The sequence below is a fragment of the Liolophura sinensis genome, chromosome 12 (assembly GCF_032854445.1).
Source record: "Liolophura sinensis isolate JHLJ2023 chromosome 12, CUHK_Ljap_v2, whole genome shotgun sequence".
Taxonomy (NCBI): domain Eukaryota; kingdom Metazoa; phylum Mollusca; class Polyplacophora; order Chitonida; family Chitonidae; genus Liolophura; species Liolophura sinensis.
The window spans coordinates 22653460-22667651 of NC_088306.1; the positions used below are offsets into that span (position 1 = coordinate 22653460).

Genomic DNA, 14192 nt, shown 5'->3' on the forward strand with positions numbered 1-14192 from the left:
AGATTTAAAGCCACAGTTTCGTATTCGGCGCACGTCTGCATAAATAGCCTATATGTGCTGTCAAATTGGGGGCAAACGACCCACAGCATTTACACTAGTATTTTAGACTCACCATTATTAGGTTTTTGTTTCAATTCTTTTCTTTTTCAATTGATTTATTTATTTGATTGTTGTTCAAACACCATAGGCCTACTCAAGAATTTTTCACTAGCAGTGACTAGGAAACAAGTGCCTAAATGACTAAAGCAATGACCTCTGGTGACTTACTGATGATCTTTTCCGTGTGATGTACAGATATGCATACCATCTTGATGAATGCCCAGAAGTTTTCAGTGATGTCAACCAACTCCACATTCCAGTTTATTTATAATCAATTTTCTTTGACCTTTTATTAAATACTGTTGGGGTTCAACACAGAATCATCATACAGACAACTTAAACATCAGTTAGTGTATTTCACCTAATGATTAACTCATTACTGGTCATGCCCGTTTCAGTACAATGAGATTGGATGGAGTGTCATGTTTAGTGTCTTCAGCATGGTGTTTCAGTGAGGTGGCTCCATACTAGAAATGTCTAACCTTTGCTACTGGTTGGTTACAAGGAGACACTGCTGTGATGTGGCCGAAATAATGTTAAAATCAATGGCAAACCCAAATCAAACAATTTTTTTTGCTTTATTTTTTAGTGCTGCCTCACTAAGTTATCATGCCTAGACACCAGAGAATGGTCAAAGGCTGGCCAGTTCTTCTGTCACCGAATCCATGCAGTGGTCAAACACTGCATGGATTCAAACTTAGAAAAACAGAAATATGCACACAGCCTCAGTTGGCCTATGCTGTGAATACTGAATCAAAACTTTCCTTTGGTTCAAGCAGCTGTGCCAATAAAGCCTGACAATTTTGCTGACATAAAACAATATGTGGATTTATGTCTTAAGTGATGGATTAAAATTTTGTTTTGGAGCTGGAATAAATAATTGATAAAAATTGCTTAACACCAATCCGGCAACAATGCAACCATATCAGACACTGTTGACTCAAGCAGAAGCAGACGAAAGGTATATTCAGAAGGGTGGTATTACTGAACCATAGTTTATTTACAAAGGGCACGCAACTGCATTGTACACAGTGATAAATATGAAATTATTATATGATTAGGACTAATGAATGACATGTTCCTTCTTCAGGTTTTCCCACAAAGACATTCGTTTTTTGCCTCTCCACATATCCCTTAAAAATCATTTTACTTATGTGCAAGAATTTTTATTGTATTTGTCAGCCTATTTTCTTTGTTTAAGGATAAGATTTCTTCAGCCTTTCTCTTCACGTGCTTCACTGTAGCTTTAAGCCAAGGTACTCAAGAATAATTCATTTATCCATTCTGTGCAGAGTGGCATGCTGGCATAGCTCTGTGGACATGGTGGAAATCATGCACTCTTCATTAACAGGTACCTGACAAACTGTCATAAAATTTAGCTTGAACTGGATTTGAACTGTTAACCCAACAAACTAGGGACTACTAAGACCCTTCATGTCTTTAAGGAAACTTGAATACATATATTTATATGTAATATAATGTTTACATATGGATAATCCAAGATAAACCCTTAGAAATTATAAAATGCACATGTACAAATTATGTATTTATTGTGGGGAAAAAATAGTTCTATTCGATATTGGTACACTAACAAAAGTTCCTTATGGATATACAACTTCTTGGTTAGTTTCATAACACAATATTATTTAATATACAAACTAACATCTAAATACTGTGCTAGTAACTTGTATATCTATAAAGAATGTCTTGTTAGCATACTTCCTCACAATCTTTGAAATGCCACTGAAAGCAGTTATAACAGATGGTCACAAGCCGAACACATATATGCAGTAAGGAAACTTGTATTGAACATAACATCAAGGATGATGATTAGAACTGCCAATAGCCTACTGAACCATGTATTACAGTAGATTTACACAGTCACTATCCTTTCATTGTAGCACAGTTCTGTACCTGTAAATGACTTTGGTGGGGAATATCCAAGGTGGAAAGCAGGAATGTATACAAAAAAATGACGGACATGTAGTCTAACAAGTCACTGGGTAAATGCCCAGATTGTCCTTATACAGGAATACTTTCATCATGGTTTTGTTACCATTTCTGCGTCGACTTTGAATGCTGAATTTCTCCACACGTAATTTAGACTGTAACTTCTCCGTTTTCAATGCGCTATAATAACTCGTGCCCCTAGCCAGGTTTTTTATAAGGGTGCTGTACCCTGCCCGTTTTTTTGTCTGGCAAAATGTAAATACATTTAGATAAGCAGTAGAAATTGTCACTCTGCCACTTTTTTGAAGAATGTTCCACAGCACCCTGCCCTTTTTATTTCTAGCTAGGGGTTGACCAATGGTTCCATTTCATGTCATCACTGATATATTTTCCACGTTTGCAGACAAGATGAATGTAGGACTCTACTGACAAGGTGGTACTTTAGTGTTATTGCAAGCATCAACTGTTACGGCAGTTCTTAAAGATACTGATGCTCAAGACTTGTTTTATGGTAGTGCAGTGTCAGTCTTCTCAATGGTTATCATTCTGAGGTTACTGCTGGACACAGTTCCACATTTGCAGATAAAATGTAAGAATGCACTGATGGGGTTGTACTTCCAGCGTGTTGTTGCATTCATTTACTGCAATGGGTAAGAATACTGAAACTCCAGCATTACGTTCCTGAAACTGACGGTGTCACAGCTGATTTCTCATCTGTAATCTGTTCAATTTTATCACTTGACGTATTTCTCCATGAACTTTTTGTGGAATTCAGACCTCAGTGTATCATTGATAAAACCCCGACCTTTCTGTCTCTCTTCATCTCCTTTTGCACAATTTTTGAAAACAACATCATCATCCCATCTGAAAGGGTAAATTAGATCATAGATAGATTTAAAGGCAGACAGATTATGGGATCGCTGAACGTATACACTTTTTAAAGAGCTACTCACATCTTATTAATCTCTATGTTTAGAAACAAGGTTAATTGATACATATCAAAAAATCTGGATTGTTCTATGAACAACTAATTGGCATAATATTAATACCTTTTTAGCAAGTTTCCAAGAATCATACGAAAAAAAAAATGTTCAACTTTAGCCTGACATCACATCACACAAGAACACATCTTCAAATCTTCAACATGAGGCCAATTATACAAATACTAATGAAGATTTTGGTTTTGTGTGAATGATTATGGCTTAATGCCACATCTGATTTTGTTTTTGCAGGAACTCCAGGTGTTAAATTGTACATGCTAACCCTTCTACAATCATGGTGCCACTTCTGTTTTGCTAAGTTCCTTTGTCAGTCTAGTAAATCTGACATGATACATGGCCACAAAATGCTAACGCTGTCAAGTTTACCTTCTCTTCACTTTGAACTCAGCCATCTTTTCCTGGTTCAAAAGGGGATTCCCCTTGAGAATGTTCTCTGTTCTGATTCTCTCTTCCTCTACCTTCTTCTCAGCTTCCTATTCAAACAAAAACAATACGTCATAATGGTGTGTATGTACAACATTCCTAACAATTTTTCAGTCATATGACGACGAGGTGTGTGTGTATATATAGACATGTACATGCTGTATCTTCTCTTGTGGCAACTTGTTTATTTGCCAGCATTATATCTCAAAAACTTATTCAGAGATTTTCATGCAACTTGTGAAGAACAGTTTAAACTAGATTAACTTCTTCATATTGAAACGATATTGAAATGATAAGAATAAGGGGAGGTAACTTAATGATAAAGACGCCTTGGTGGAAGTGCCCTTCCAGAACTCTCTTCCTTATTCAAGACTACATCACACCAATCTTTCTCAGCCCAGAACACCTTTGAATTTATATGCCAATGTATACATAGTTCTGAATGTGTACCTGTTTGGCTTTTTCTGAAGCCCTCTCTTTCTTGATTTTCTGCAGTTCTGCTAGCAGAGCAGCTGTGTCATCTTCATCATCAGAGTCGGAATCTTCATCCTGAAAAACAACACACAGCAAGATAGCGGCTAGCCATCACCTTCAAAATCTGACAAAATATAAACTGGTATGGTCACATCAGTACAAAACAATTCTCATACCTGGAATGCTTATTGGCTGCTGCCTTTCAGCCAATCAGAGCCATACTCGGAATCTATAATTCCTTGTCAGCTGGGGAACCTGCTCCCGGATCTAGAATAATTCTTTTAAGGTCTGAGCGCATGTATTATTCTGTCAGATACACTCTCTGGATTTAATGGGCATGAAATAAACAAACAGGTCTTTGGACGAAACCATTACCTCAACTTATGGAGCTAATGTTACTTGGGAATTGACAAGGACTGAAAGCACAGAGATTTGGCAAACACTTGTCAACAAGATTAAGAATGCAAATTCAAACCAAAACACAGAAATATCTTCAACAAAGGGAAATGACTTTTACATGTCTTCCCTAACTGCTTCAATTCTCAAATACAAATACGACTGGTGTATTTCTCACTTTTGCTTTATACCCAAAGGAAACAAGACTGTTAAAGACTTGTTCTCAAGTATAACATGTAGCAGACACACCTCAAGACGTAGCTACACTGTGAAACTAAAGAATTGCATCATCATGGGAGATCTGCTAAAGACCTAACATCATAACAACTGCAGGGTTGACGACTTACTTCATCGTCCACAGGGTCATCAGCATCAAGATTAGAGGCTGGCACTTGTTCTATCCTGGGTCTCTTACTGGTACTACTGCTGCTACTGCTGGCACCCCCACTGGAAGACTCTGTTCAACAAGGGAGGTAACTGCATTATGCTTCTATTCATGAACGAGACCTGTACTGCATATAGAATCAAATTTAATTCAAGTTTTGCATTTGAAAATTTGAATGTTTTATTCCAAACAACAAATTGCTTGCATGTAAAAATGTTTATTATAAAAATGCAGACATCAAAACAAAATTCTTATTTCTGTCATAAAGATGATAATACCAACGATTTTATAAACAAATTTCAGTTTGGGATCCAGATAACATACATCATCTTTTGATTCATGAACACATCCTATCTCTACCTCTGTTTCTATCCCGTTTTTCTCGTGCAGCTCGCTCACGATCTTCAAGGTCTCTCCTGAAGTCACGCCCACGCACTTCCTCGTTGGAGTTTTGCCCTTCTTGCCTGATAAAACAAACAGGATTCATATTAACAGAGTGTATTAGCATGAATAACTGTTAATGCGAGTTTTACAAGAGGATATACCAGAGACTTTGAGCAAAACATCCATATACGCTACTGAAATCAAATTTTTTTTCATTCACCAAAAACAGCTCCAACTATTGCCGTTCAGTACCTCTAATTTTCGCAGTGCTGAAATGAATCTAAGGCTTGAAAACAGTTATGCTAAGACCTGAATAACAAGGTTTACAAACTTTACTATGGATTACAAGTGGTAATACATGCTTGTAATAGATGAGGTTGATAATGCATGCCAGGCAATTTTGGAGGGCATTCTAAAACAGTAGCCAAAATTTGATTGCATCTGCAATGATCAATTTTTTGCCAAAAATCTATGGTATAGTCTCTTTAATGCAATAAATACTCATATCTCCACAAACACTACTTTATTTATTTGGTGTGAGGAAAACGGGTAGAGCCAGGGTAAACTCACAACCATCTACTGGTTGCTGGCAGACCTTCCCACGTACGATCGGAGAGGAAGCCGGCATGAGCTGAACTTATAGCGACCACATTGGTGATGGGTGAATATTATCTCATATAAATTATTTGCAATAATCAAGTGCTGAAAGTTGCCAGAGAAAAATCCATGTTTCGAGTTATGTACCCACACACATTTTGCATTCAAACTTTGGTATAGTTTGATGTGAACAGCAACTCACCTTTATTTGAGTTTGTCATAAACAGGCAGAGCCACACACCTGCATTTGAGTTTGTCAAAAATGGGCAGAGTCACACACCTGCATTTGAGTTTGTCAAAAATGGGCAGAGTCACACACCTGCATTTGAGTTTGTCAAAAACAGGCAGTCACACACCTGCATTTGAGTTTGTCAAAAACAGGCAGAGTCATACACCTGCATTTGAGTTTGTCATAAACAGGCAGAGTCACACACCTGCATTAGAGTTTGTCATAAACAGGCAGAGCCACACACCTGCATTTGAGTTTGTCAAAAATGGGCAGAGTCACACACCTGCATTTGAGTTTGTCAAAAATGGGCAGAGTCACACACCTGCATTTGAGTTTGTCAAAAACAGGCAGTCACCCACCTGCATTTGAGTTTGTCAAAAACAGGCAGAGTCATACACCTGCATTTGAGTTTGTCATAAACAGGCAGAGTCACACACCTGCATTAGAGTTTGTCATAAACAGGCAGAGCCACACACCTGCATTTGAGTTTGTCAAAAATGGGCAGAGTCACACACCTGCATTTGAGTTTGTCAAAAACGGGCAGAGTCACACACCTGCATTTGAGTTTGTCAAAAACAGGCAGAGCCACACACCTGCATTTGAGTTTGTCAAAAACGGGCAGAGCCACACACCTGCATTTGAGTTTGTCAAAAACAGGCAGAGTCACACACCTGCATTTGAGTTTGTCAAAAACGGGCACAGTCACACACCTGCATTTGAGTTTGTCAAAAACGGGCAGAGTCACACACCTGGATTTGAGTTTGGCATAAACAGGCAGAGCCACTCACCTGTACTTGAGTTTGGCATAAACGGCAGAGCCACTCACCTGCATTTGAGTTTAGCATGAATAGGCATAGCCACTCACCTGTACTTGAGTTTGGTGTGAGCCGGAAGATCTCTACTTGAGTATTGTTTTGATAAAGCACCTAAATCTCCCTCATTTTTCCCTCGACCCCCTCGAGCCGGCTCAAATGTTGGCCTAGCTGCTGTCGTCATGGTGATGCTTTTGAGATTAAAGTCTTCCCTCTATTTATACACTGTTTACCTGCATGGTACACAAAAATATGAACATTACAAAACCATATTAATATCCCTTTAAATGGATGATTAAGAAAAGTCCAAATGATGCAGTTAAAATCTGATCATCCTAATCAAATATAAAGGCTGTCGGTTAATTGAAAAACAATCATTACTCGTAATGGAGATTTACACAAATGCCAGGCTGTTTACCTCTAATAACAAATATCTTAAAATCGAAGTTTTTACTGAATGGCACCCCGAACTTCTTAACGCTGTGTTTAACGCTGTACTCAAGAATATATGTTTCTTGTATGATGGCGGCCAACATTATGGTTGGAGGAAACAGGGCAGTGCCCGAGGGGGAACCTATGATCATCCACAAGTTGCTGGAATACCTTTCCCCTAGCAGGAAGCCAGCATAAGCTGGACTTGAAGTCACAGCGACCGCATTGGTGAGAGGCTCCTCGATCATTGCCCTGCCCCGACACGCTAACCACCTCGGCCATTAAGGCCCCAAACATCATAATAAATAACTTTAGCTAATCAATAAGACCCACATATGATCTTCTCTAAAATTATTATGGGCTGATCATGTTGATTTAGGGAAGGCAGGGATTGGGGTAGTTTAAGTTAAGTTTTCCTGAGCATGTCCTGGCATATCTGTTGTTTATATATATGCTTTACAAAGTTTTTAATGATGTGAATGTAGACAGTCAGTTAAGTTAGTGAGTAGTCAATTAAGCAAATGAGCTGAGAAGGATGAAGTAAAAAGGTGTATGAATCATGGTGAAGATAATGATGGATGGCTAATTCGCGCTGTTCTTTCACCACTTCGGTGAATGGCGGGGGTGTCAGTCTAGAGGTAGAGTAGCCTAATGAAATAGACATTGTATAGGACCTATGACATACGCGTTCTCCAGAGTTCTGTGCGGGCGCTCGCACATATACTGGAACAGCCTTTGGGGATAACATTTTTGTTGGTCCACATTCAGTTCCTGTTACACTCATATTGACCTTATTTTTTTTTGTCCACCACCCAGGAAAACTTCCAACAGACAGCCATGCTTCCCATCTCTAACCTTCATGTGCATGAGTATGGTACTGAATGTGGTACTAAAAACTGAATATTGGGCTAAGAAAAACTAAGTTGTGTGTTTTTCTGGTACAGATACTCAAATTTTTGGATAAAAACTGAATTGCATTCGAAAATACATGTTTATGGTGATAAGCGATCAACTTCAATCGCCAACAGCTGCATTTGTGACAAGCCGAAGCGGTCATGCGTGTACTGGCTGTAATTAAAATTAAGCCTTAAATATATTCAAACCATGGTGATAAGGTTTAGTGGCTATAAAAGAAAGTGGAAGTCCATTTGTATTTGTTGGTTCTCAACAAACATGGCACGAATTTCAAACTCCCACCTCCTTCCCACTTATGGCAATCTAACTCACCTCATCAGCTCATTTATATGTAATTTTTTGATGGAATCTCTAATAACATCCTCTTAAATTCCTTTCCTCACCTATGAAACTAATTAACTCACTGTGGTGGTCACATTAACTGCTAGAACTTCGACGGTACCAAGTGCCTTGCAATCGACAGCCAAAAAGGCACCAAAAAAAAACTATTTTAAGTGCAGGGGAGTCTGGGTGCCGTGAATGCACTGAGATTGGCTTCCTTAAGTTGGACTGAAGTTTGTTTGAGAATTTTAAACTTTTTAGACTTTTAAGTTAGCACACTGAGTCCATCTAGATGGATTTCTTCTTACATAGTGATAATCCATCCCTCTTGTTTTAATCTCTGATCCAGATTATGCGGATTGGCAACACTGCAGGAAACAAAAGAGGATTAAGCCACTCTTGATGATACCTATTTGACGTGCTTGAGTAATTTCGGCCATATTACAACTTGAGAAATTAAACACGTCTAAGATTTTTTTTTTTAGCATTTCCTTGACTGATTACGCAAAATTAATTCCTACAAACCCATCTTTGAAGTAAATCCTACACTGAACAATACTTTACAGTATATACCTCTGATCAAAATAAGCCTTGTCTCTAGTGTTTGTAGGCCAACATATGTTTGTTTTATATGTTAAAATTATTTATTTCTTTCTTTCTTCTAATATTTAATTTATAACAACCAACAACACACAACTGAACACTCATGGTTTATAACTGTTTCAATATATACCTTTGAGCAGGATATAAAGCTTTATCTTGTATTTTGCACATGTCTACTTTTGATACAATGTTTGTTATTTCCTTTCTTTCCCTTAATATAACGACCATCAACTGAACATGCATCACCATGGTTTATAACTGTTTTAGTATACAATGTATATCTCTGATATGGATAATATACTTGTAAAACTATATGTATGTATCAGCAATAAAATCGTGATCAGATATGAACCTCAAATGAAAATGAACTTTCTCTCTCCCATATATATATAGGTAAATATATCTTTATATGATATAGGCCTATACATAACGTTCACAAATCTATCCATTGCTAAAACAGAATTAAACTCAATACGTGGTTTTAGTTGGCGTTTAAAATACAAATAGACTCAATCTGGACCAGAAAAAAATTCAATTATGAAGTTTCCAGTTGTAAGAATTTGGACTTTAATGAATCCCTGATTCCTTTTCTACCATTATACCAGAACAAATGCTAAATGACACATATCAGATCACAAAGACATTAAAGGGACACTTATATCTATCAGTTTCCAAAACACTGCTGGCTTGGTAAGTACTTTCCGAGGTCAGTGATCAAAACAAAAATGCAGTGTAACGAAATCTGGATATTCTATAAACCTATTTGTCAAAACAATGTACAACATGTCTATACCACAATTTTTTGCATTAGCGCATTACAGCAACACAGACCGGCCCGACCCAACCGTTCAACAAAATAGTCATGCTTTTTCTCAATACTTTACCTCAAAAGATCACTTCAGAACGACGAGAAGTCAATGCAAATATAGACTAAATTTCTTCAGTACAAAAATTTCAGCCATGTTTTCCTAATACCCTCTAATAAAATATCTCAATTATATGATACCACCATTTCCTCTTTGATGAACTAAATATTGCAATGTAAGGCATGTCTAAAATTTACTTTCTTCAAAATATGACAGCTTTGGTTACACTTGTGGAACTTGTCAATGCATGAAAGCAGGAAAGAGTAGCGCGCATTGGTTAGAGAGTACAGGCCTGAAAGAAAACAAACGAGTGCTCGGCGCAGTCATTCAATGCACAAAATTTGGGCCGTCGGGATTGGAGGTGTAAGTCGGAAAATAATGCGTACCCCCTTTGACGATTGTGTGGCTGGTAGCATGGCTACAATGCCTTAGCTTTACGAAGGACGATTGAACTTGTATATGGACTCGGTGGAAACTTACCGTTTGCTAGGTAAGTGTGCATTTTTTGACAGTAAAGTAGGATCGGGTTTGAGCGTGGATGACCGACATGTGCACATAGTCCCGTTCGCCCGGGTTTGGTTTACTGCTAAGCCCCGGAGTGGCGGATCACTAGAGAGCCGGGCACCGCTTTCTCCTGACCTAGCCTCAGAGTTAGCATTTTCTACGCTGGCTTCACGGCTTTTATTTTACCACCCTCAACATTGACTATCACCAAAGGTTCATATGGCACAAGCCTGTATGTGGACTTGTCAAAGATGTATCAGTTTTCAGTCGCCTCTAAACTTCATCTCAAACGTCAGTTTTAAGTCGGCTTGTGGTGACCACCTTCGTGTATGGACTCGGTATATTCGCCTTCCCTTTGATCCCAGAATGGCATGTGTACACTGATTAGGACGCAAAAATGTGGACCATAGGAATTTTAGTGTTAGGATTCCCCTCCCCTCTGGCCATATGTGGGAAGGTCTGACAGCAACCTGCAGATGGTCATGGGTTTCCACCCGGGCTGTGCACGGTTTCCTCCCACCATAATGCCTGCCGCAGTCGTATAAGTGAAATATTCTTGAGTACAGCGTAAAACACCAATCAGATAAATAAATAAATGGATTTATTACAGTAGCTGCCTGGTAGTGTAGGTGTATATAAAATTAAACATACAATGAAGTGTCCGTTCCTGCTGGTGATCTACATGTCACATTTACAGTGTAATGTAAATATACATTATGATTTAAGACATTCCTTCCAGCCATTCGCAAAATTAAAACAGTTGCAGTGTTATTTACGTGTACAAGTACATGGCTGCCCTCTGTTTATTTCCAGGCTTGAACATTCAAATGTATATTTATGTACGTATTGCCGTCAAATGCAGGAGATTATGAGTCAGCAAAACAGTTTATGTTTTCAAAGAACATATTTATTTTGTTACTGTGAAACTGCTCCTTGCGATTAGGATTTTAGAGGAGTGTTTGCATCATGTACACATATATATATATAAAATATTCAAGAGCCATTTTGTGGTCATTGAATGGCTGTACAGCATGTTTTCTCCAAGATGTATCTTTTGACATGCATTGAAAAAATTAGTTAGTGAGTGAGTGCTTGGGGTTTAACGGTGAAAAAATGAATGTGGAAGGATCAACTGAATCAAAATTTGTGCGTTTAAATTGTCATCGAAACATGTGCCTCATCATAGACTTATACATCATATATCTTTACGCCATTCCACTCCTGATGGTTTTTAGCTGATTCAGGTTCCAGAAGCAGAAACAAGATTTTATGCACAAAAACAATCATGTTAATGTTCATTGCTTTAGTCCTGAATACATTCCTGCCCTGCTTCCCCCTACCCCCTACCCTCCAAGTGGCATACTGTAGTTGGCTAATGTCTGTGAAGCATGTGTTTGCATCATGGCTCAGTGGATGCATGAAGACTATTTATACCTGCTTCTCTCCCCATGACGATGTGCACATTAAGCCTGCATCCAAGCACATGGTGTGCGCATTTTGACAAGAGAGCTCTCCAGTCTGTCTCTATATATCAGCGTGTAGACACATATCTCATGGTAAAGAGTCGACCACGGAAGATTTTTGGGGTTGTAAAAATTTAAAGATTTTTAGTTATTATCTTGAGCATCTGCTTTATGACATTGTTTCGACTCTGAATGTGGCCATGACTGCTACAGAGAGTTACTCTAATTCCTCAGCCTTTACTCATATGAAACAGCAATTTTCAGTGCAATTTATGCACCTTTTTCATTTAATTTTGGAGACAAACTACGTTAGTTGAATTGGCCAAATTTAGGGCCTCAGAAAAAGTATAATTTTGTCAGTCTACACATAGTTCTGTTCTCAAACTTTGCTTACATAAACACGTTGCAACCACGAGAAAAAGTTGAAGAATTACTGTATATATGTAAATGTCTTTGGGACACCCTACTTTGTAGTTCTCTTTCCATGATACACCACTCTAACCTGTCAGTACAGTGGACCGACAAGTATAGATATATGTATGGACCACTGTGCTCTCCGAGGAGAGTTCACTAATGATAATTTTCTGGTGAAATCACATTAGAGGCCAAACAAATGTGAAGTGAAATCCCCTCGCAGTCTTCACATAGACCTAGTACATAGAACATGATCAGTATGAATCTGACAGATTTTTAAAATCATTAGAAGTAAGTAATGATCCTTTGAAAATTCAAATGCCGGTGAAATCGAGATCTGTCTATACTTAATTTTCTTTCTTAGACAAGCATACTTGTGAAATCGATAAATTATTGGTGTTTCTTTTTATTTATGTATTTTTTAAATGAATACGGTCTGCTCCTATTCAAGTTACTATAAATTGAGATCCTTTCCTTTTAGCTCTTGTGTATGCGTTGTATATTTAGGTCGTTTTAGAACTTGAGGATTAAAAAAAAATTGTTATGTAAGTCTTCTCATTTAAATTTTCCTGTCCTCATAAATCATATGGAAAAAAAGTTAATGTGAAGCAGATATAAAAGTTAAAAAAATTATCTAAATCTTTTTCATAGGTGCTCAAATTTTATGAGAATTAAAGTAGTTAAATAGTAGTTAAATGCTTTCCAGGTTTAAAATTCTTTTTTAATTTTGCATCGACACATTTGTTAACCATTTCCTCTCTTGACATACTTTGTTAACACTCCTCACAATGATTGCCTTTGATCTTCTTATAAATTCTGCACCTGTGCAATTCAGCTTGCAAATTGATCTCGGCAACTGCAGTATGTGCACACATTTCTGTGATTATCGAAGAGTAAATGCAAACATCTGGCCCAGGGAGGGTCTTTTTACGCAAGCTGGTGAACTGAGTAATGCAGAGCTAATCTCTATTATGTAAGGTATTAAGAAAGCCTGCTAGGATTGCAACGCTCCGTCCCTTTTACAAAGCTCTGTTTATTTTTGCGCTTAGTGAAATTAGATTTACTTCGAACAACCTCGCATTTCTTGGTGCACTAGGAATTTGTACATGTGGTTTAATTAAAACTTTGAGGGACAAGATCTTTAGAACGTTAAAAAGTGTTACTTAAGATTTATGCCCAGCAGTATTTATAATCAAATAAGGTTTATTACTGTAGGTTTAAAAAGCACTCCGTCTGCACCAGAAGGCGTGCATAGATATATTAAACAGAATTGGTGATATCATGTTTTGCTGTCGGCAAAGTTAAGATGTTTTATCTTTTCAAAATCTGTCTGTGTTTTTTTTTTATCCTAGGAGTTAAACTAATGAATTGATAATGCTGTCTTCTGTACTTTTTTTGTATTGTTTGACAGGTTAGTATGTGGCAGAAAAGTTGCTAATGCTACAACATATATATACATTGTGTATTGTTTTTTACCATTAGAAAGAAAAGCTACATTTTTCCCAGGAGTTATTTCAGGAGCATTATTTTAATTTTTTTAATTATTGAAATGTTGTTACATTAGTTCGTGTAATTTTGTGTTTATAAACTTATTGTACTATCCTTTACAACTACTGTAGTTCTGGTTGGCAGTTTCTAAACTCTTGTCCAAAATAGGTCTTGATTATGGCATTAAAGTTCAACACCAATCAGATGAAAAAAAACTTATTAATAAAGCACGCCTTTAAGAATTTCACTTTAAATATGGCCTGTAGTGCTGCTCTAGGGATTAAACAAAAACATTATAGCAGTGATTTGGAGGATTTACTTTGAGTTGTACAGTAAGTTCTAACGCTCTTGTACTTCACTTTGTGCATGTTTACTGTAAAACCTGCATGTTTTAGCGAACTAATTGATCTGTTTGTTTGCACTGATGTCATGATAC

General features: G+C 37.5%; 2 protein-coding genes across 3 annotated transcripts in view; one reads left to right on the plus strand and one right to left on the minus strand.

The window, feature by feature from the left end:
• Positions 1-1069: 1069 nt before the first annotated feature.
• Positions 1070-9991, minus strand: LOC135479217 (protein CWC15 homolog). The gene is made up of 7 exons (XM_064759010.1): positions 9906-9991; positions 6804-6983; positions 5089-5192; positions 4691-4800; positions 3924-4022; positions 3417-3523; positions 1070-2913 (listed from the first exon to the last, which is right to left on the minus strand). Exons 2-7 carry the CDS (start codon positions 6932-6934, stop codon positions 2784-2786), a joined length of 681 nt encoding a protein of 226 aa, XP_064615080.1. The 5' UTR covers positions 6935-6983; positions 9906-9991; the 3' UTR covers positions 1070-2783.
• Positions 9992-10228: 237 nt separating this feature from the next.
• Positions 10229-14192, plus strand: part of LOC135479116 (tyrosine-protein kinase RYK-like) — a 76129-nt gene continuing 72165 nt past the window's right edge. For both annotated transcript variants that reach the window (XM_064758852.1, XM_064758853.1), the window contains exon 1: positions 10229-10377. In XM_064758852.1, the coding sequence (XP_064614922.1) occupies positions 10347-10377 (31 nt within the window). In that variant the 5' untranslated portion in view covers positions 10229-10346. The remainder of the gene's footprint in view (positions 10378-14192) is intronic.